Raw genomic sequence first — 20,164 nt, forward strand, 5'->3', positions numbered from 1 at the left:
TCACAAACACTTGTCCCAAAGCTCATTACAGCCAATGTAGTACTTTGAAGTGTACTCACTGTTGGAACATGGGAAACACGGCAGCTAATTTGCTGATGGCAAACTCCCGCAAACAGCAGTGTGATGATGACCAGGTAATTTGTTTTTGTGATGTTGATCGAGGGACACCAGGGATACTCCCCTGATCCTCTTCGAAATAGTGCCATGGGGTCTTTTATATTCACCCAAGAGGACAGACAGCTTCCATGGTCTCATCTGAAAGATGGCAGCTCCAACAGTGTAGCACTCCCCTCAGTATTGCACTGGAGTGTCAGCTTTAATTTTGTGCTCAAATCCTGCCGCGGGACTTGAACCCACAACCTGCTGACTCAGAAATGGGTGTACTGCCAACTAAGCCACAGCTAAATTCCCTCCAACTAAATATTCAGAAGTCAGAAACCATTGTCGTTGATTCCTGTCACGAACTCTGCTTCCTAGCCACCACCTCAATCCCTCTCCCTGGTCATTGTATGAGGCTAAACCACAATGTTGGTGTTTTATTTAACCCCAAGGTAAGCTTTCAACCACATAACCATGCCACCACTAAGACTGCCTATTTCCAATTCCACAACATCAGCTGAGTCTGCTGCTGAAATCCTCATCCATGCCTTTGTTACCTCCAGACTTGACTATTCGAACACATTCTTTGCAGCCTCCCTTGTTCCATGCTCTGCAAACTTGAGCTTATCCAAAGCTCTGCTGCCCGTGTCCTAGTTCACATCAGCTCCTGCTCACCAATGTCTCCTGCGCAGTTGCACAGCAACCTGAAAGTCACTGCACACAAGTTGGCACCTTTAACTTGTGCACAGCCAGGCATGAATTTTAAAGGGATCGCGCAATTAAATAAACCACCCACGCACTCCAAAAAAGAAATTCGTAGGACCATTGCTGCTCACCCATTTCCCTAGCGCTTTGGCTCCTGGTTAAGCAACGTCCTCATCCCTCTCTATCTGTGTAACCTCCTCTCACCTTGCATCATCTGAGATCTCTGCACTCTAACAGTTCTGGCCTCTTGAGCATTCCTGATTTTAATCACTCCACCATTGGTGGCATCATGCCTTCAGCTGCCAAGGCCCTAACCTGTGGAAATTCCCTCCTTAAACATTTCATGCCCCCCATATCTCTCTTTCCATTAGTGAGACGCTCCTTAAAGCAAAACCTCCTTGACCAAGCTTATGGCCTAGTATCTGCTTATGCTGCTTGGTGTCCAACTTTGTTTGTAAAGTGCCATGGGATGTTTTATTACATTAAAAACACTATATAAACGCAAGTTGTTTACTTATGAAGCAGCTTCACCCACACCTACACTAAGGAACACAATTTAAAAACTACTGCCATTTGGATTGTGTGCTGACTCTAACTCAACATTTGTCTCCCCCCCCCCACCTCATTGTATTGTGTAACAGTTTAACTTGGCTATGAAGGGCTGATGCAATGTCTGGCACTACCTGCTATGCTAACCCTGATTCATGGTCTGTAGAATTACTGGTTGTAGCTGTCCCATGGTGTGGAAGTGGCAGTTGTTGAGTTACCTGTAAGATCTGCTCTTTTCCTACCTCGCATTGCCTGATTTCACAGCTGTTCTGGCAGAGGGATACGCAAGGAAAAATAAGTGAACAAAATACCTTGTCAAAACAAAGGAAGCCGGAGAAAAAACTTCACTTGATAATCTCAAAAAAGTTAGTATGCAGATGCGGCAAGTGATTTGGAAAGCAATTAGAATGTTGTTGTTTATCACAAGGGGAATGGACATAAAAGTAGGGCTAAAAACAAAAAAGCTACTGCGGATGCTGGAAATCCAAAACAAAAACAGAATTACCTGGAAAAACTCAGCAGGTCTGGCAGCATCGGTGGAGAAGAAAAGAGTCGACGTTTCGAGTCCTCACGACCCTTCAACAGAACTGAAAAGTAGGGCTGTTTTGCTATAATTGTACAGGGCATTGAGACCACACCTGGAGTACTGTGTACAGTCATAGCCTCCTTTTTTAAGAAAGGACTTAATTGCATTAGAAACATTTCAGAGAAGGTTTACTCGACTGATTTCTGGGATCGGGGAGTGTATCTTATGAGGAAAGGTTGGACAGGTTGAGCCTATATCCATTGAAGTTTAGAGGATTGAGAGGTGATCTTATTGAAACTTTTAGGATCCTGAGGGGACTTGACAGGGTGGATGCTTAAAGGATGTTTCCCCTTGTGGGAGAGACTAGAGCCAGGTGACACTATTTAAAAATAAGGGCTCTCCCATTTGCAACTGAGATGAGGAGAAATTTTTTCTCTGAGGGTCTTCCCCAGAGAGCGGTAGAGGCAGGGTCATTGAATATTTCTAAGGCAGAGGTAGATAGATTCTTCACTAATGAGGGGGCAGACAGGATAGTGGCGTTGAGACCACAGTCAGATCAGCCATGAGCTTATTGAATGGCAGAGTAGGCTCGAGGGGCTGAATGGCCTACTCCTGCTCCTAATTCATATGTTTGTATGGTTGGTTTTGCCTATCCAACTGTAGTGATTCATGGGTGAGGAATAAGGATGCAATGTAGGAAAAAAGATATGCTTTCCTGAGTGCAAACAAAGGTGGGGCAGTTGTGTCTCAAAATATTTCTTCAGAATGGTTGAAAGTAGATTTGCACTAGTGAACACATGCAGAGTAAGTTCCCAGTCTCGGTTTTGACATCTGGGTGGAGAAAGAAACCATCAAGGAAAGGGTGGGAGGAGGAAGCAGGTGTGAATCCAGGAAAATGGGCAGGAGGAACTAGAAGAGACTCCAGGAAAAGGACACGAGCTGTTCTACTGATTTTCTAGCAACATCTGTCTTTCAAGAAACACCGTGACAAACAGATTAATTGGATATTTAGCAGGCCTGGCTGCATCTGTGGAGAGAAAAACAGAGTTAACATTTCAGTTTGACCTTTCATCATGGAATGTTAACTCTGTTTCTCTCTCCACAGATTCTGCCAGAACTGCCCCATTTCGTGTTTTTATTTCATATTTCCAGCCACCGCTGTACTTTGTTTTTGTAATTGTGTATTTACCTCATTGCTGTCTGTAGAATCTTGCTGCATGGAAATTAGCTGCTGTGTCTATCTAACAGAGATTACAGTTCAAAAAAATAATAATTGGTTGTAAAGCTCTTTGGGATGCCCTGTGGATGTGCAAGGTGCTAGATAGATGCAAGTTCTTTCTGCTGTTTCAGATTCCACTGGGGAGTGAGGGAGAATGAGTTAACTTTAGATCATTTTGCATCTTACAATGGCATTGCCTGTTATTTTGAATAAGTAAAATGACAGAAACATGTTCTAAAATTGCCGAGGCAAAGAACTTATTCCTCAGGGCAGTGTCCTAGGCCCAACCATCTTCAGCTGCTTCATCAATGACCTTCCTTCCATCATAAGGTTGGAAATGGGAATGTTCGCTGATGATTGCACAATGTTCAGCACTATTTGTGACGCCTCAGATACTGCAGCAGTCCATGTCCAAATGCAGCAAGACCTGGACAATATCCAGGCTTGGACTGACAAGTGGCAAGTAACATTCATGCCACACAAGTGCCAGGCAATGACCATCTACAACAAAGAGAACCTAACCATCACTTGTTGACATTCAGTGGCATTACCATCACTGAATCCCCCACTATCAACATCCTGCGAGTTACCATTGACCAGAAACTGAACTGGACTAGCCATATAAATACTGTGGCTCCAGGAGCAGGTCAGAGGCTAGGAATCCTGAGGTGAGTAACTCACCACTTGACTCCACAAATACTGTCCACTAGCTACAAGGCACAAGTCAAGAGTGTGATGGAATACTCTCCACTTGCTTGGGTGAGTGTAGCACCAACAACACTTGAAACTCAACATCATCAAGGACAAAGAAGCCCGCATGATTGGCACCCCGTTCACAAACATTCTCTCCCTCCACCATCGATGCACAGTGGAAGCAGTGCATACCATCTACAAGATGCACTGCAGGAATTCACTAAGGCTCCTTGGACAGCACCTTCCAAACCCACAACCATTACCATCTAGAATGACAAGGGCAGCAGATAGATGGGAATACCACCACCACCTGGAAGTTTCCCTCCAGGCCACTCACCATCTGACTTAGAACTATATTGCTGTTCCTTCACTGTTGCTGGGTCAAAATCCTGGAACTACCTCCCTAACAGCACTGTGGGTGTACCTACACCACCCAACTCACCACCACCTTCTCCAGGACAATTAGGGATGGGGAATAAATGCTGGCCCAGCCAGCGATGCGTACATCCCATGAATGAATTTTTTTTAAATTATGCCTTCTGAAAGTGAGGGTGATTGAAGCCTTTAGGGTCCAATTCAAAATTAGAGCAGAGTGTGACTGGAAAAAGGTTTCTGCCCCACATCCAAGACCTGTTCAGATCTATGCCTCAGAATTTTTGTGCAATACTTATTAGGTTGGCTATTGACAGCTGGTGACAGAACATCAGTAGGCTTTCATGGATTTCCTTCTCCACTGTGACTAACCATCCATTTGATGACTGGACAGATAGCTCAGTCTAGCACTGTGTCCTTGAAGTGCTCTGACGTCAGTTCTATTCTTTCCAGGGCTGTAAGGTGCCCCATGCAGTTGACCCGGAACGTGATTTTCTTCTCTTTTCATACCGTGACTAGAGATACACAACTATGCAGAGTGAGGGCATACTGAGATGAGCAAATTGTATTGCTGTTGGCTTCGGGCTCTTCCCCTTCCCCAATTACATTTTGTTCCTTTGTAGCATCATCTACAGCCTTGAGGTCAGCTTCTACATGTAGACTGATGATGCTCAGCTTCACCTTTGAATGCAGAGAAATGTCTCAAGGTGCTTCACAGAGTAAAAAGAAATTGCCACTGAGGCAAAGAAGGATAGATTAGGAGGGGATGGGCAGCCAGGAGTGAATTTTAAAATAAGTCTGACTTGGACATAAATCAATCTCTTGGAATCCCTTACCTAACAGCAGTGTGCAAGCGGCATGGCTACAAGGACCACAGCGGTTGAAAGAGTCGACCCAACACTATCTTCTCAACAACTAGGGGATGGACAGTAAATGTGATATTATGCAAATTCGGAGAACAAATAAACGCTCTGTATCTAGACCTGGCAACTTGCCGAGATTCTCTCAATCTCACACTGCAATTTTGGTGGGAAACTGGTAGAATCCCCAAGGAAATCGTGTAACTAAACATTCATGCCATTTCTCTAGAGATTCAAATGACCTCCTGTGAAATATATGGTGGGAGACGGCCAGCGCTGCTGTCCAATTCCCGTGCCCCTCTGTATTCTTAAAGGACATGGGTGAGTTCCTATTTGTGTAGATACGCATTTGGACCTGAAAGCACAATAGGGTACATTTGCCAAGAGCTCACACTGCCAGTTCTGTCTCACACGCACCCAGCATCTATTGACAAATTGCAGTCAAACACTGCCTGTGATTTCCCATCCATTGCAGTCAACAAACAGAAAATCATTGGCACTACGCTTATTAACTTGCGATGTTCACTGGCTCTGCGTGAAACCTCTCCAGTAGCTGGGGGGTGGCTTCGGAAATGGGTGCAGGGTGTGCAGAATTTATCCTCCTCTTTGCTGATCTGTTATTGGTTTCTGGTACTTTGTTCCCAGGCATGCCGTGACTTTCTGGATTTAGCAGAGACACACAGTCGCAAATGGCAACGTGCTTTGCAGTATGAGCGTGAACAGCGCATCCGCCTGGAGGAGACCATCGAGCAACTAGCCAAGCAGCACAACAGCTTGGAACGTGCTTGCCGTGGAGCACCCGCATTGCCAACAAGCTCCACAGAGATTTCCAGCACTAGTAAAGGTAAGCCATGGTTGTTAAGCCTATAAGGTAGACACTGCTGCAAGTGTGATAAATTAACAATCCTAAATAAAGGGATATTGCGCAAATGATAATTTAATCATAATGTGACTGAGAGTCTCGATTGTATCCTGTATACCCTGTGAGGCCCACTGGTTGCGAAAGGCTTGAGGTTACCAGTGGACACTGCATGCTCCTTTAATGGGACAACCCAGGCACAAACAAGACCACAGAAGAGAAGGCAGCCATAGAGACCCCAGCCATCCACCATGGACCTTATAAATTGATGTTTAATTAGCAAGGCCTTGAAGAGAAGGCCCTATTCACACGTGGCTCCCCTCACAATATGTCAAACCCTGATATCTGCCAAACCCCACCTTTCAAACCTGCGATCTTCCTTGATGATCGGTTCTCAGATTTGTGGTGATTGACTCTCATGGATGATCAATGAGTCATTTTATTATGGCCACATCCACAAATAATTTGATGTCTTGTTTTGTACAGTAATTAGCAGGGTGGCTATTGTAAATATTTCCATTAATTTAAACGTGTCTCCATTTCCGGGATTTTTTGTTTAAAAAATCCTGTAAAGCCGCTTCCCAGACATGGTTTCTGCAGTTCCTAGGATATCAATCAGATTGCCTGCATCAGCAACGACAACATGTTTGATCAAGACCATTGGCATCAGGTGACATACTGTAGCATCTCACATGCAGGCTTAATAAAGAATCATTTAAACAGTGAGGGAAATTTGTTATTGAACCGTGTTATTGTGGTTGTAGTTTGTTCTGGGTCATTATTTCCATTAGTTCTGGAATGTGGTAGTTAGCTAAAGTCCTTCAAACAATTAAAGGCTTCCTGAGTTTACGACCCTGTAATTTGATGGGAATTCTCCGGCTGTAACTCAACCAGGAAACTTGTGAAACCACTGGAGAGTTGTGGTAAACAACTGAACACAGACTTTGAATACAGTTTCTTGGTTTCTGCCGAAGATGAGCTGGGTGACCAAGAGAATCCCTACGGAATTTCAGGGTCAATTCAAACTCAATGTTGTGACTAGAGTGTTCTGTAACTGAATCAGCAAACAATTTTCCAAAGTAATTTGAGGCAATTTAAGAGGGAGCTAGATTGTTTATAACTTATTTTTTTCCCCAAATGTTATCTTCAGGTAGTTCAAAATCAGATACAGCATGGATTACATCCAAGATCAGGTTTCCTTGCTGCACTGTCAAGGACTCGCAAGTTAGTTGTAGCATTAGGTGCAGAGTATATTCCCCCCCAACAATATAGATCAGCCCCCAGCATAGAAAACTACCAGTTCCAAAGAAGAGTCATATTGGACTCTAACCGTTAACTCTGTTTCTCTCTCCACAGGTGCTGCCAGACCTGCTGAGTTTTTCCAACATTTCTTTTTATTTCAGATCTCCAGCATCCATGGTATTTTGCCTTTATGATAGAAAACTTACCACCCCATGTAGCATAATGTGCAGAGAGGCTGAGCTGTAGCTACAGCTGATACTGCAGCTGATTTTACACAGACCTAGGTGTAGTGTTGTTTGTACCTGCACCGTAACAAAAAAGGCATGTTTATATTGATTTTTTTTTTATTATGTGGAAACAGCCTGTGAGAAGTTGAAAACACACAGGGAAACACACAAGTTCAGAGATCAGGCTGTGGGAGGCTTCAGAAGGTGCGAATTGCTGGAGAAAAGAAGTTAAAATGCCAGGAGCTAAGTAGCCCCAAATTTCACATTCTGTGGCAAGCATTGTAAGCTCTTGCCAAAGTTTGCCTGCATTTAATCTTGAAGAGGGAAATTCAGCTCTTTGTTTAAGTTTGGAGGGGCTTGCATTGTATTTCTTTGAGAAGCCTGTGTACCCGAGGGGGAATCTCCTGGCTGCCTCCTTTGTAGTTCGCAGAGAAGCTCTTATATTTAACATTGTGCCAGCAACTTAGAACTAGGCAAAAACAAAAATAGCTGGAAAAACTCAGCAGGTGTGACAGCATCTGTGGAGAGGAATACAGTTAACGTTTCGAGTCCATATGACTCTTCATCAGAAGAAGAACTAGGCAAGTTTGGAACACCAAGTTTCACAATTTAGATAGTAATGTTCTACTCTAATACCTATACTCACAGAGAGAGTGAGTTATGTCTTTTTTTTTATACTGAAAAGAATAGTGAGGTTGTGAGCCCTTGGTATTCTCAACAGCAGAGAGCTGTGATGCTCAGACCTTGAGTATATTCAGATTAGAAACTGATAGAGACTAAGGAAATCAAGAGATATGGTGTTGATGTGGGAAGGTGTAGCTGAGGAAGGTGATCATCAATGAACTTACTGGATGGCTGAGCAGAACTGAAGGTCTGAATGACCTACTCCTGTTCCCATTTCTTATGTATGATTAACAATTTCACTTAGAGCGCAAGCATCTTTATTAACACAATTTACCCACTATACACAGTGACTGGTAAAACCAAAAACCAGAGCAATCGGGTGAGGTGTCAGCTGTGGCACCGTGGGCGGCATTCTCACCTCCGAGTCAGAAAGTTGTGGGTTCAGGTTCAACTCCAGAGACGTGAGCACACTAATCAAGGATGACACTCCAGTGCGGCACTGAATGAGTGCTGCATTGTTGCAGGCACTTCCTTTCATGGAGATATTAAACCAAGCAAGTCTGCCCTCTGAGGCGGGCATAAAAGATTTCAAAAGAAGAGCAAAAGACTGCGTCCAGGTGTGCTGGCATTATTTAGATGGATCTTTGGCTTGATAAATAAAGGTATGGAGTACCAAAGCATAAGGAGGCTATGTTGCACCTTTATAAATCACAGGGTAGGCCTCAGCTGGAGTATTTTCTCCAATTCTGGCAGTACGCTGCAGGGAGGATGTCAAGGCTTTGGATGGGTTGCTGAGGAAATTTAGTAGAATGGTCCTAGGGATGAGAAACTTCAGCTACGTGAAGAGACTAGAGGAGCTGGTGTTGTTCTCGGAGCACAGAAGGTAAAGAGGGACTGAATAGAAGTATTCAAAATCATGAAGAGTTTTTATAGAGTAAATGAGAAACTGTTTCCAGTGGCAGAAAAGTCAGTAACTTGAGGACACCGTTTAAAATAATTGTCAAAAGATCCAGAGGTGAAACGGGAGAGGAGAGTGTTGTTTCTGTCAGTGAGTTATCGTAACCTGGAATGTGCTTCCTGAAAATGTGGTGGAAACAGATTCAATAATAACTTTCAAAAGGGAATTGGATAACTACTTGAATGGGAACAGAGTCTCGGGCTGTGTGGAAACAGTAGGTGAGTAGCACTAGTTGGATAGTTCTTTCCCAGAGCAAGCACAAAATGATGGGCTGAATGGCCTAATTCTGAGTTGTAGGATTCTATGATTCTAGCTAATATTTCTTTAAAAATAGCAGGAAGTCTTCACTTAGTAACTGCCTCTGAATGTCAGCAGCTGCATTCAGCATCTCAACACTAAAGTAATCACGGTTTAATGAGATGTGAGCAGCTGATTGCAACTACTTGAAAACCTGAAATCAGAGCAAATTGGTGAGTACAGAGGAAGTACTTACTGAATTGTCCAAAATAGTTGGAGCCCTTAATGTGCCAAAATTGACTTTGTTATTGACTCCTGTGAGAATGGTAAATGGTTAGTGCTACTTACCCACAATATATGACTGGCCACGATGAATGTGTACAGTATATGTGGCGGGGCCTTTACTAACATCTTATCTGTTTTGGTTTAAAGCCATGCTCTTGGTCTGATGTGTTATCTACTCAATCCACTTTCCAAATGAAGCAGAATTGTATTGCGGCATATGAAACATCCAGGACATGAGTGAGAGATTTTTTAAAAACCCTGACATTTTCAGCAGGCCTGGCAACACCTGTGAATGGAGAGGAGCAGTTAATGTTTCAGGTCAATGACCATTCATCAGAACCCGTCAACCTGAACCATCAACTCTGTTCCTCTCTCCTCATGTTGCCATAGCATTTTCTGCTTCTATTTCAGATTTCCAGTATCTGCATCTCTATTCTAAACCCGAAGACTCACTGTTCTTTACCTAAGTGTTGTGCAAGAGAAGGTATATTTTGAATTACAGGAGTGGCTGGCATTGCTATTCCTGAGAAAATACCAGGTGTAGAAACCAAAAAAACATTGGATGCATCAAGACAAATTGGAAACTGAAGCTGCTACACTCTACACTGATTCAGTTGGTAAAGGTCATTGATGAGTTATCAATCTGCATTTATAGTGGACAGAATATGATGTATCAACTTGGCCATTATTAGCAAAAGTACACCATGCCACCATTTATCACAGTCATGCGATTAGAGCCAAATGTCCAAGCGGAATTGAAACAGTAGCATTACTAAAGTTTGCCCTTGTGGAAGGAATTATAGTTTGCAATATAATGTATCATCATCCATGTCAATTATGATATATACTGTATAGGGATAAAGGAGATCTTATGGTGCAGTGGTAATGTCCCTACCTCTAGGCCAGAAGCTCTGGGTTCAAGTCCCGTGTCAGGACTTGATGGCCATGGAAGGTGCGTTCAGAAAGTGGCCAAAAAGGTCCACCCTGCGCTCGTCCTGAAATCACATCTTTCACTCGATTCCCCCTTATCTCCCTTCATGCCCTCTTCAAATTCATCTTGTCTTTGAGAACCATTTCCTGTTCCCTTGACCATGTGGGAAAGAAATGCTCCCACGAAACTGCTGACCATTTAACTTCAGTTCCAGGTCCCATTGCTAGCTGGCATTGTAAATGGTTCCTTTTCTTCCGGTACTGTCCCAGTCACTTTCAAACCTCCCATCATCACCTTCCTCCTCAAAAAACCCATTCTTGACCCCTTTGTCCATATAAACTTCCATTTTATCTCCCGCCTTCCTTTCCTCTGTCAAACCATGAAATAGATGGATGCCTCCTAACCCCAAGTCCAGTGATCAACGCAACTCCCATGTTAGAACAACACCTATTGAATTTCTGTCCCTGCGACGGACTGAACTAATCCTCACCAACATCACAAACGACGTGTGTGCTCTTGAGCATTTCCAGCAGTGGTTTCTGTTCCCACCCCTGAATCTATCTTCAGACCCCTCCTCTTCATCATTTACGTACTACCGCTTGGAGACATAATCTAAAGACATTTTCTGCATTCAGGTTATACAACACCCTGCTGTACTTCTCCAGCGATTCTCTTGGCCCTTCCACTGTCTCTGTGTGTCAGACTGTCTGCCTGATAAACAAGCCTGAATGAGCTGCAGTTTCCTTCATTGGAACATTGGAAAACTGAAGCCATTGTCGTCTTTCCCCGTCACATGCCCCTACCCTGCTAATTCTATCTTCTTTCCCAGCAGCTTTTTCAGGTTTAACCAGTCCATTCACAACCTTATTGTTCTCTTTGATCCCAAGCTGAGTTTCTAACCCCATAATCTCCCCATTACAAGACTGCCTATTTCATCCTTTCATAGCCTTGTTCTTCCCAATCTCTGTACTCTCCTCCAGCTGTAGAATCTTCTGAAAGCTCTGTGTTCCTCTGATTCTGACCTCTAGTGTATCCCCCATCCTTTGCCCTCATGCTGGACATTCCTTCAGCTGGCTAGGCCTCACACTCTGGAATTCCCTGAAAACCCATCATTTTACCACCTCATTTTAAAATCCTCCTTAAAACTCACAAACTTTGGCAAAGTTTTTAGTCACCTCCTAATATCTTCTTCTATGACTCAGGTACCGCACTTGTCTGATTATGTTTAGGACATTTTTCCACCTTAAAAGCATCACAAAAATTCAAATTGTTCATATAGAAATAGTGCAAATGGTCATTATATCTAACTGAGCACCTCTGCACATGTCACCTCAAGTCTCTATCATCTGCCACTGAAAATATTACATAGGTAACCCTGTTAAATTCATAATTTGGAACTCAATGTGAAGTAAATGACACTGATTAAAGGAATACTTAAAGGCTAACATTTTCTTTTTCTAGCCCCCACCTTAGTCCTGCTTTTAACACTTAGAAGGAGAAGTGCTAGCTGAAATAAAAACAAGATTCTGGTAAACTTATCAGCATCTATGGAGAGAAACAGTTAGTGTTTCAGGTCGATGATTTTTCATTAAATGGAAACATTTCAGATGTCCAGCATTCACGATGTTTTGCTTTGATTTTAGTGCTAGCTTATCTTTGCTTCTTTCCAATTGCTGCACTGACCCCAAGAGAGGCTTCCATTACCACAGCCGTGGATCTTTCCTAGGATTTGAGCTCTGAACGTTAAAACAACCGCAGCCGTTGCCATAGTGAGAGGCTATAAAAATACCACATTCAATACAAAGCATTCTTGACATTTAAAAATTGAACACCAAATCTGCTTGAACATTGCAAGCGCATTCTGTTTGCGGTAACGTTGAGTGATTGAAAAAGTGTATGAAAATGAAACTGGCTTAATTAATCTGACCCTTGTATGGGCCACAGCCTCAAAACTCCTGTAATATATTCAGAACAGAAACATCCCCAGCTGTTTTAATGCAGACACAGAAATCCCTTGTTCAGCATAAAGTGGTCAGGAGGCTCATATGATTGAACCATATGATTAACAGAGTGTATATAGAGCATGTCACACGGCGATATTGTACAGTGCGCGTCAGGTGCTGGCGTTGTACAGTGCGTGCCAGGCGCTGGCGTTGTACAGTGCGCGTCAGGTGCTGGCGTTGTACGGTGCGTGCCAGGTGCTGGCGTTGTACGGTGCGTGCCAGGCGCTGGCGTTGTACGGTGCGTGCCAGGCGCTGGCGTTGTACGGTGCGTGCCAGGCGCTGGCGTTGTACGGTGCGTGCCAGGCGCTGGCGTTGTACGGTGCGTGCCAGGCGCTGGCGTTGTACGGTGCGTGCCAGGCGCTGGCGTTGTACGGTGCGCGTCAGGCGCTGGCGTTGTACGGTGCGCATCAGGCGCTGGCGGTGTACGGTGCGCGCCAGGCGCTGGCGGTGTACAGTGCGCGTCAGGCGCTGTACAGTGCGGGTCAGGCGCTGGCGTTGTACAGTGCGCGTCAGGCGCTGTACAGTGCGTGTCAGGCGCTGGCGTTGTACAGTGCATGTCAGGCGCTGTACAGTGCGTGTCAGGCGCTGGCTTTGTACAGTGCATGCCAGGCATTGTACAGTGTGTGTCAGGCGCTGTCATTGTACAGTGTGAAAGAGACAGCGATGAATGAAATAATTTATAAGGAACTTAATATTCACATTTATGGTTAGAATACAAACCCTGGTATTACAGCATCACAATCCCATTTGCCCACAAGCCCTTACATCACTGTCCTCATTTACTTTTCACTTAACTCTCAAAGCCTCTTAAAAATTTTATTTTTGGAACAGAAACTATAAATTACCTGTTAGAATGAATGACAAACTAGTTCACAGTCTGTCTATAATCTCCAGTTCCACTGATCCTCATAAATCACTTCAACTTTGGAAGCCATGGATTCAGCTATAGTATCCATCTATGTCATATTTCCAGTACTTAGCCACACTTAGGCTGCAGTAATACAAGTATGCTTGATTAGATAGCGCTTTGGAGAATATAATGATTTGATGTGTATGGTTATCTTAGATGAATTTGCATGCTATTGTTAAAATGTAACTATTCTGAGATTCCTGTGGTGTGTGCAGTGGAAATAAAAGAACTGACCTGTGAAAGAATCCACAGAAAACGAAAAGCAGAACACTGCAGATGCTGGAAATCTGAAATAAAAACAGAAAATGTAGCAGGTTGGGCACTATCTGTGGAGAGATGAACAGAGTTAGCGTTTCAGGTCTGTGACCTTCCATCAGAATCGGGAAAAGTTACAGATATGATAGGTTTTGAGCTAGGAGTTGGTGGGACAACGACAGGATGGAAGAAAGGAGAGATCAAATGACAGAAGAATGAATCTTACAGGGCCAAGGCTCAACCTGAGAGAACGGAGTGCAGCAAGTTCAGAGGGAGTCAGGTTAGAGTGAGTGAAAGGGGCAGGGAAATTGAGAAGGCCTTTTTCCCCCCCATTTTCTTGTGTTTTTAGGTGTTTCTTTTATTTTAGCTTTCAGACAGCAGCAATACCTGCTCCAGGCCCATCTTTGTATTTCCCTGCCCTATCACAATTCCCTTTAGCCCTGTAGAACTAACCCTTCTGTCATTCAATCTCCTCATGTCTTCCACCCTATCACAGACCTTCCTTTTGTCCTTGTCCCACCCACCCCTTGCTCAAAACCTATTACATCTCTAACTTTTCCCTGTTCTGATGAAAGGCCATCGATCTGAAGTCTTAACTCTGTTTTTCTCTCTCCACAGGTGCTGCCTGACCTGCTGAGTATTTCCAGCATTTTCTGTTTTTAATAAAGCCGAACCAGGGTCCTAGCGTCAAATATGCCTCAAATCCATGCAACTAGAACAGATAACCTTGGAGAATTGAAACACCCCTGACCCCACTGCACACATCACCAGAATCTCAGGATAGTTACGTTCTAATGTTAGCTTACAAATTCATGCAACATAACCACGCAAATCAAATCATTATATTTTCGGCTGTTTATAGTGACACCACTATTCTCAACCAGATTGGACGTGATTCGGAGATTCCCTTGTCAATATGCCTGCTGTAACTGACTGGCATTGACACAATGCATATAATTTGTATTATTTAAATATCCTCCACTCACTGCATTTTACTGAAGAAATAAAGCTGCATTTTTATCAGGAGACATTGCTGCAGTTTCACTCATGAGTTCTGTTTGCTGTAATTCACAAAGACTCTTCTTAAATAGACTATGTTTGCTGTCATGCACCGTTTAAATAGACTCCTCTGTAATGCATGGGATAAATAGACTATTTGCTATAGTACGTGCTTTAAATAGACTGTTTGCTGTAGAATTGACTGCCCCAAGTCCTTCTGTAAGTCCTGCCCTGCTTCCACCTTATTGGCTGACGCAGTGATGTCAGCAGACACAGCGAACGGTTCCTACTGTCATCTTTCTCCTCATATTGAGCTCATGGCAAAAGTCTGTCTCTTGTTCAATACCATTCATCAGATGCTTAGCTAGATTAGCCAATGAGTCACAGAAGCAAAGCAGCCTTGGTCTGCTGAGTTGGTGGAGCTCCGTTTGGCAATGACATGGGACGCTACAATAGGTCTTGGTGTTGTTTTCCTGAGAGGAAGAGCAGCCAGGATTCCTCCTCCTGATTGCTACCCAGGGCACGTCTGTTGGAAGTATGTGTTCAGAAGTTCAGTGAAGGAAGGATCGGGTTTGATCTTTGATTCCCTCACAGCAACAACTGGTCAGGACTTGACCCAGTCACCTAGTAGATAAAGGCCACAAATGAAATACTGGAGTGTGACTGGTACTCATGGAACCACAGGGAAGATTTCACCTTTCAGCACAGGATGGGGGAATTTATCAGGAAATGGCAGCCTCCTCGCCAAACCTGTGATGTTCCCTCCATGGGCTGGGTGCATCAGTGAGGAAATTTTCCCCTCATACTCAAACATGGAAGCAACACCTTTGGAACTGGGGGGAACATTCGGTGGAGAATAAAGGGGTGTCCGAGAATGAGAGAATTCTTTCCCTTCGGTTACTGTGTGAGCTTGTTGGTTATACCTATTGTTGGTCTGATTCAATCATACCGTAAATCACACTCTTTAAACTACCCCGGCGCTCATGACTTCTCCCTGAATAGGCCGCACTAACGTCTATTGCAGATTGGCCCATAAACCACTTAGGAGACTTTGTATAATCAATTTGCTGTTTGATCAATGTCATGTTGGTTAGAGTGTTACTATTACCTGTATTACTATTGACTCCTTTACAATCAGCAGCACCTTGAACAGATGGGACAGCTCCGTGTAGTTTAATGATAGACCCATTCAGAGAATTGTTAATCTTAGGTTCAGCGCTTTTCAATGTGTGGCATTTAATACAGTAACATTGGGTGGAATCGTCCCAGATTTGCACTAAGTGCAGTTGCGGGCAGGTAAAGCGATATTTTACCCACCGGCCGCGATGGTGGGTTTTCACACCGTATCGTCCCAACATGCCGCATTAGTTATGCATTCCTGGGAAATACCCTGCTTCCATGGCGGGCGGGCTCTCATTCGCACACCACATCATCACGTTGCCGCTTCATCACACCGGGCGCCACATTTAAAGTTCAGCCGCGCGCACACATCTCAGTGCTTCCAGCCCATGACTACTGCAGGGAAGATGTCCACAAAAGGCAAAAAGACGGTAGCCCCCAGGTTTAATGATACGTCCCTGGAATGCCATTTAGATACCATGGAATCCGACGCATTGTCCTCTACCCTCGCTCTGTCTGCAGGATGGGCAGCGGCATCACCAATCCAGTATGGCAGGCGGTGGCAATGGTGATCAGTGCCAGTGCTGCACAGAAGAGGTTCGCCATTCAATGCAGATAGAGGATGAATGACCTCATCCGTGCAGCCAGGGTTTGACAAACATCTCATCACTCTAATCTCACACACTCAAGCCCATCACACATTAACTGGCATCTCACTCACTGTCAGCTCAAGGGACATCACCACCCATTCTCACACATGTACCCTCACATGTCCTCATCTCCTCTGGACTGCCTCCTCAGCCTCACCACCTTGAGGCCACAGATCAACCTTTCCCCCCCCCCACACACCCTGGGATACCCTCCTTCCCCAGTACAGCTCTCATCCTGCAGCCTCTTCCCTTGCCTGAGGCCACTTCTTCCCCTTCCCCAAGCAAGACCTTGCCCTGTGGCCATTGAAAAGCCACCCATAAATGGCTGATCTGGTAGGTAGCAACCTACCTGTGAGCCCCCCTAAAAATGATATGGTGCTGTCTGTGAAGCCTGGCACTGATGATTGCGAGTGCTGACCGAAGCAAGGTAGACAAACAAACCTTGAAGTCCCGAGCGAAGTGCAGCCCACCAGGTGCATGTCGCTTATGCGCCACTGTGAATCACATCGGTGTGTTTTCCTGCCTACATGGGCAGACTATCCAGTGGGGTGGAGGGGTCGGTGGATGAGTCCGGCGGGCTGGCCTTATAGGATGTGCAGGTGTATTACAATGAGATTCCCGACGTCCGATGGCAGGAAATGCGGCCCACCATCAGCGTGCTGAGCAGATGATCGCAAACTGGTTTCATGCTGTCATGAAACCGATCATGCCATATTGTCCACTCACGCCAACAAACATGCCTGGCACGGAAAACCCCGGACATTGTCTTTTTTTCTGCCAAGTGTAATAACCATGTCATTTACCTAATGCCTTACAAGCTGAATTATCTCAAAGTGCTTCATGCAGTGAATTTGGTGTTGCCAACCCCACAGGATTGTCCTGGAGTCTCCAGCAATTGAAGATTAATCTCCTGACACTGCCGCAAGCAAACCAGAAGAAAAAGTACTGGGGTTTTTGTTCAACATGTTCTTTGAACACTTGGTTCATTATAAAAATGATTGGCGATGATGAAGAAAAGGCAGTTTGATCAATGGCCAAGTATGATCTAATTGGGCTAATGAAGCATTTGTTCACTTTCCAATTGGTATAGGAAGGTGATGTGCCGCGAGCATGGGTTCTGTCAGGTAAACAAAGGTGGGAGAGGAATATGTCCAACCAGAGTTGGTAAACGTTGGTTTGAAGGTAGTAAGGTTGGTGGGCAGCAGCATCCCACCAACAGCACCGAGATGTATGAGCAGTTAACTAGGGGTGGGCCTGAATTCTCCTGTGCAATCTTAAAAATAGATCGGTCTTCACTTGCCTACTTTGCCTGAGAACAAGATAAAGCAAAGCTGCCAGAAGGGGTAACTGGCATCAGCAGCTGATGAAGAAAATTTTGTACACAGCATTGTTGTCTAGTTGCTAAACTATCAGAGGCTCAGGTCAGGAATCATTGCCTTTGCCTAGTAAGTCATTAGGGAATCAACACAGACCAGCGTTATTAATAACTCTTTATAGTTTTCTCCACTTTGTCCTCCCCAAAACCCTTTACAGCAGGAGTAAGTGGTTTGTGACCAAGAGGCTTATTTTCCACTGTTTGCTAATTGTAGTAGACACAGGCCTAAAGTAGGAAACCTATCCCTATAAGCACATCTACCTTTTCAGTAAAATTAGTGACTATCAGAAAATCTACCCCCAAGAGTGCTAACCCTGGCTGATTTTTGCCCTTCCTGGTTCCAGCAAACTGATATCAATGATAACCCCACTGCTACCCTGTGTAAGATCAACTAATAGTACAGAGCAGGCTCTAAACGGTGACCTTTCCTATACAGCGTAATTCTATACCATTTACTGGTGGGTAGGGCTGGAGGGGGGACTGATGACACCACAGGCGTAGGATGTCAGTTAGTTTCCACCCACTTTTCCCTACATAGTCTTAGCTGTGCTATTGAAGATGGGTATAGGAGAGGACAATGGCCCCTGCATGAAGAGGAGGAGACAGAGGAAGAATCAGCCCCAGGGATGCCCTGCTCCATTTCATAGCGGACGGATACGGAATGCAGTTGGCAGAGATGGCTTTTCTGCCACTGGGAAAGGATTGCTGTATGGTGTGGAAGTTTATCACTTTTGACCAAAAAAGTGGCCTTTCTTAAATGAAGGGCCATCGACCTGAAACGTTATGTCCATTTCTCCATCTGCAGAAACTGCCTGACCTGCTGAGTATCTCCAGCATTTCCTGGGGGGGGGTGCAGGTTTCAGATTTTCAGCATCGCAGCACTTTGTTTTAAGGAGAAGTACGAATTCTATGCTCTTGAGCAATGCTGTAGGTGTGGTTCAGTACCCCTGACAGCAGCTCTTAGTTTAGCTGACCTGACACGCAGACTGGATGAGGACAATTCGCACATTGATGTGTCATGGCTCGGCAGAGTCCTGTTATTGCTCTCAGTGACAACAAGAGTTACATGGTAACGATGTTCATTAGAAAGCATCTGCATGTCCCACCTTCTGATTCCTGCAAGGACAGGGATGTCACAGGTGGTATATTGACATTGACGAGCAAGTCAGTGCCAGTCCATTGGTATCAGCCTTACATGATCAGCCACGTCCTTCACTGTGAGCTAACTGTGTAACAGAGAGAAAATTAAGGAATTCGAGAAAAGGCAAGGATGCATTGCCTAAGCTGCAACCCTCAACATGGCACTGATGGGAGTTCCTGGAGGCATTGCAGAGGGTTGAAGGGGCTTAGATGTGTCCCAGTCTTAGTGCACTTTCACCTGCGCTGTTGAAATAACACTCCAGAGCATTTCCGCCATATCTGTGCTGCTGTTCTCTCATCAGAGGCAGCAGCCACATGTACCCATGGTGCAAGCGGTGAGCAGAATGAGAGAAATGCTCCTATTGATTAGTTGAGTCCACAAACCCAAGGCTCAGGTATGGTTATTCTTTGGGTTATTTGCTAAGTATCATCCACAGCCAATTTTGAGAGAATGGGAGAAGGACTATGAGCTTTAGAGAGATAACTCCTTGTTTACCAGATTAATCTGTTTTCCTATCCTGTAGTCACAGCTGACTAGCTGAACTGGTTCAATTTGTACATGGATTCTGATCAGTCTGAGGAGTGGAAATAAAAAAGAAATTAGCCAAATATTCCACAGATATCACTGTTTGAGTCATTCCTTATTATCGTTGTTTATCCAAAAAAAATTAATTTTGGGAAGAAAACAAACACGACAAAATTGAAGGAGGTAAGTTGTGACTTTATGTTAGCATTCGCTATAACTGAAACAACGTCCCACTGTACCATGCCTTTATGTTGTCTACTTGTTCATTTTGGTTGCCCTTCCTAATATCTTTCTCTTTACTTGGTGTCTGTCGGGACATTTTCTTCAATGCTAAAAGTTCTATAAAATATAAGTTGTTATTATAATACCGCTGTTTAATGATTATTGGAAGGAGTAGGTGTTAAAAGGATCCTGATGGATTGTTTGTGATTTTCTGGTCTCCTACTGTGTTGTGTCCCTATGTGCCTCTGGCCTGTTCAGGCTGCAAAATCCTGTTTGCCTTCAGGTTGCTGCTTTTTTCTAAAGTAGGTGCAGCTCAGTTGGCAGCTCTGTCACCCCTGAGTCAGAAGCTGTGGGTTCAAGTCCCATTTCAGAAGCTTGAGCACATAACCCAGGCTGACTCTCCAGTGCAGTGCTGAGGGAGCCCTGACAGTGGTGCTGTATTTCAGATGCAATGTCTAGCCAAGACCACACCTGCCCCCTCAGGTGGATGTAAAAGATCCCATGGCACTATTTCGAACAAATGCAGGAGAGTTTTACCTGGTGTCCTGGCCAATGTTTATCCCTCGACCATTGTTATCA

The 20,164-nt window shown here is 44.4% G+C and overlaps 1 protein-coding gene across 3 annotated transcripts in view; it reads left to right on the forward strand.

The window, feature by feature from the left end:
- The window catches only part of LOC144687599 (oxysterol-binding protein 2-like), a 336,708-nt gene that overhangs the window by 258,235 nt on the left and 58,309 nt on the right, over nt 1-20,164 (forward strand). For all 3 annotated transcript variants that reach the window (XM_078553932.1, XM_078553934.1, XM_078553935.1), the window contains one exon: nt 5,669-5,867. In XM_078553932.1, the coding sequence (XP_078410058.1) occupies nt 5,669-5,867 (199 nt within the window). The remainder of the gene's footprint in view (nt 1-5,668; nt 5,868-20,164) is intronic.

The sequence above is a fragment of the Cetorhinus maximus genome, chromosome 12, assembly GCF_964194155.1.
Source record: "Cetorhinus maximus chromosome 12, sCetMax3.hap1.1, whole genome shotgun sequence".
Taxonomy (NCBI): Eukaryota; Metazoa; Chordata; class Chondrichthyes; order Lamniformes; family Cetorhinidae; genus Cetorhinus; species Cetorhinus maximus.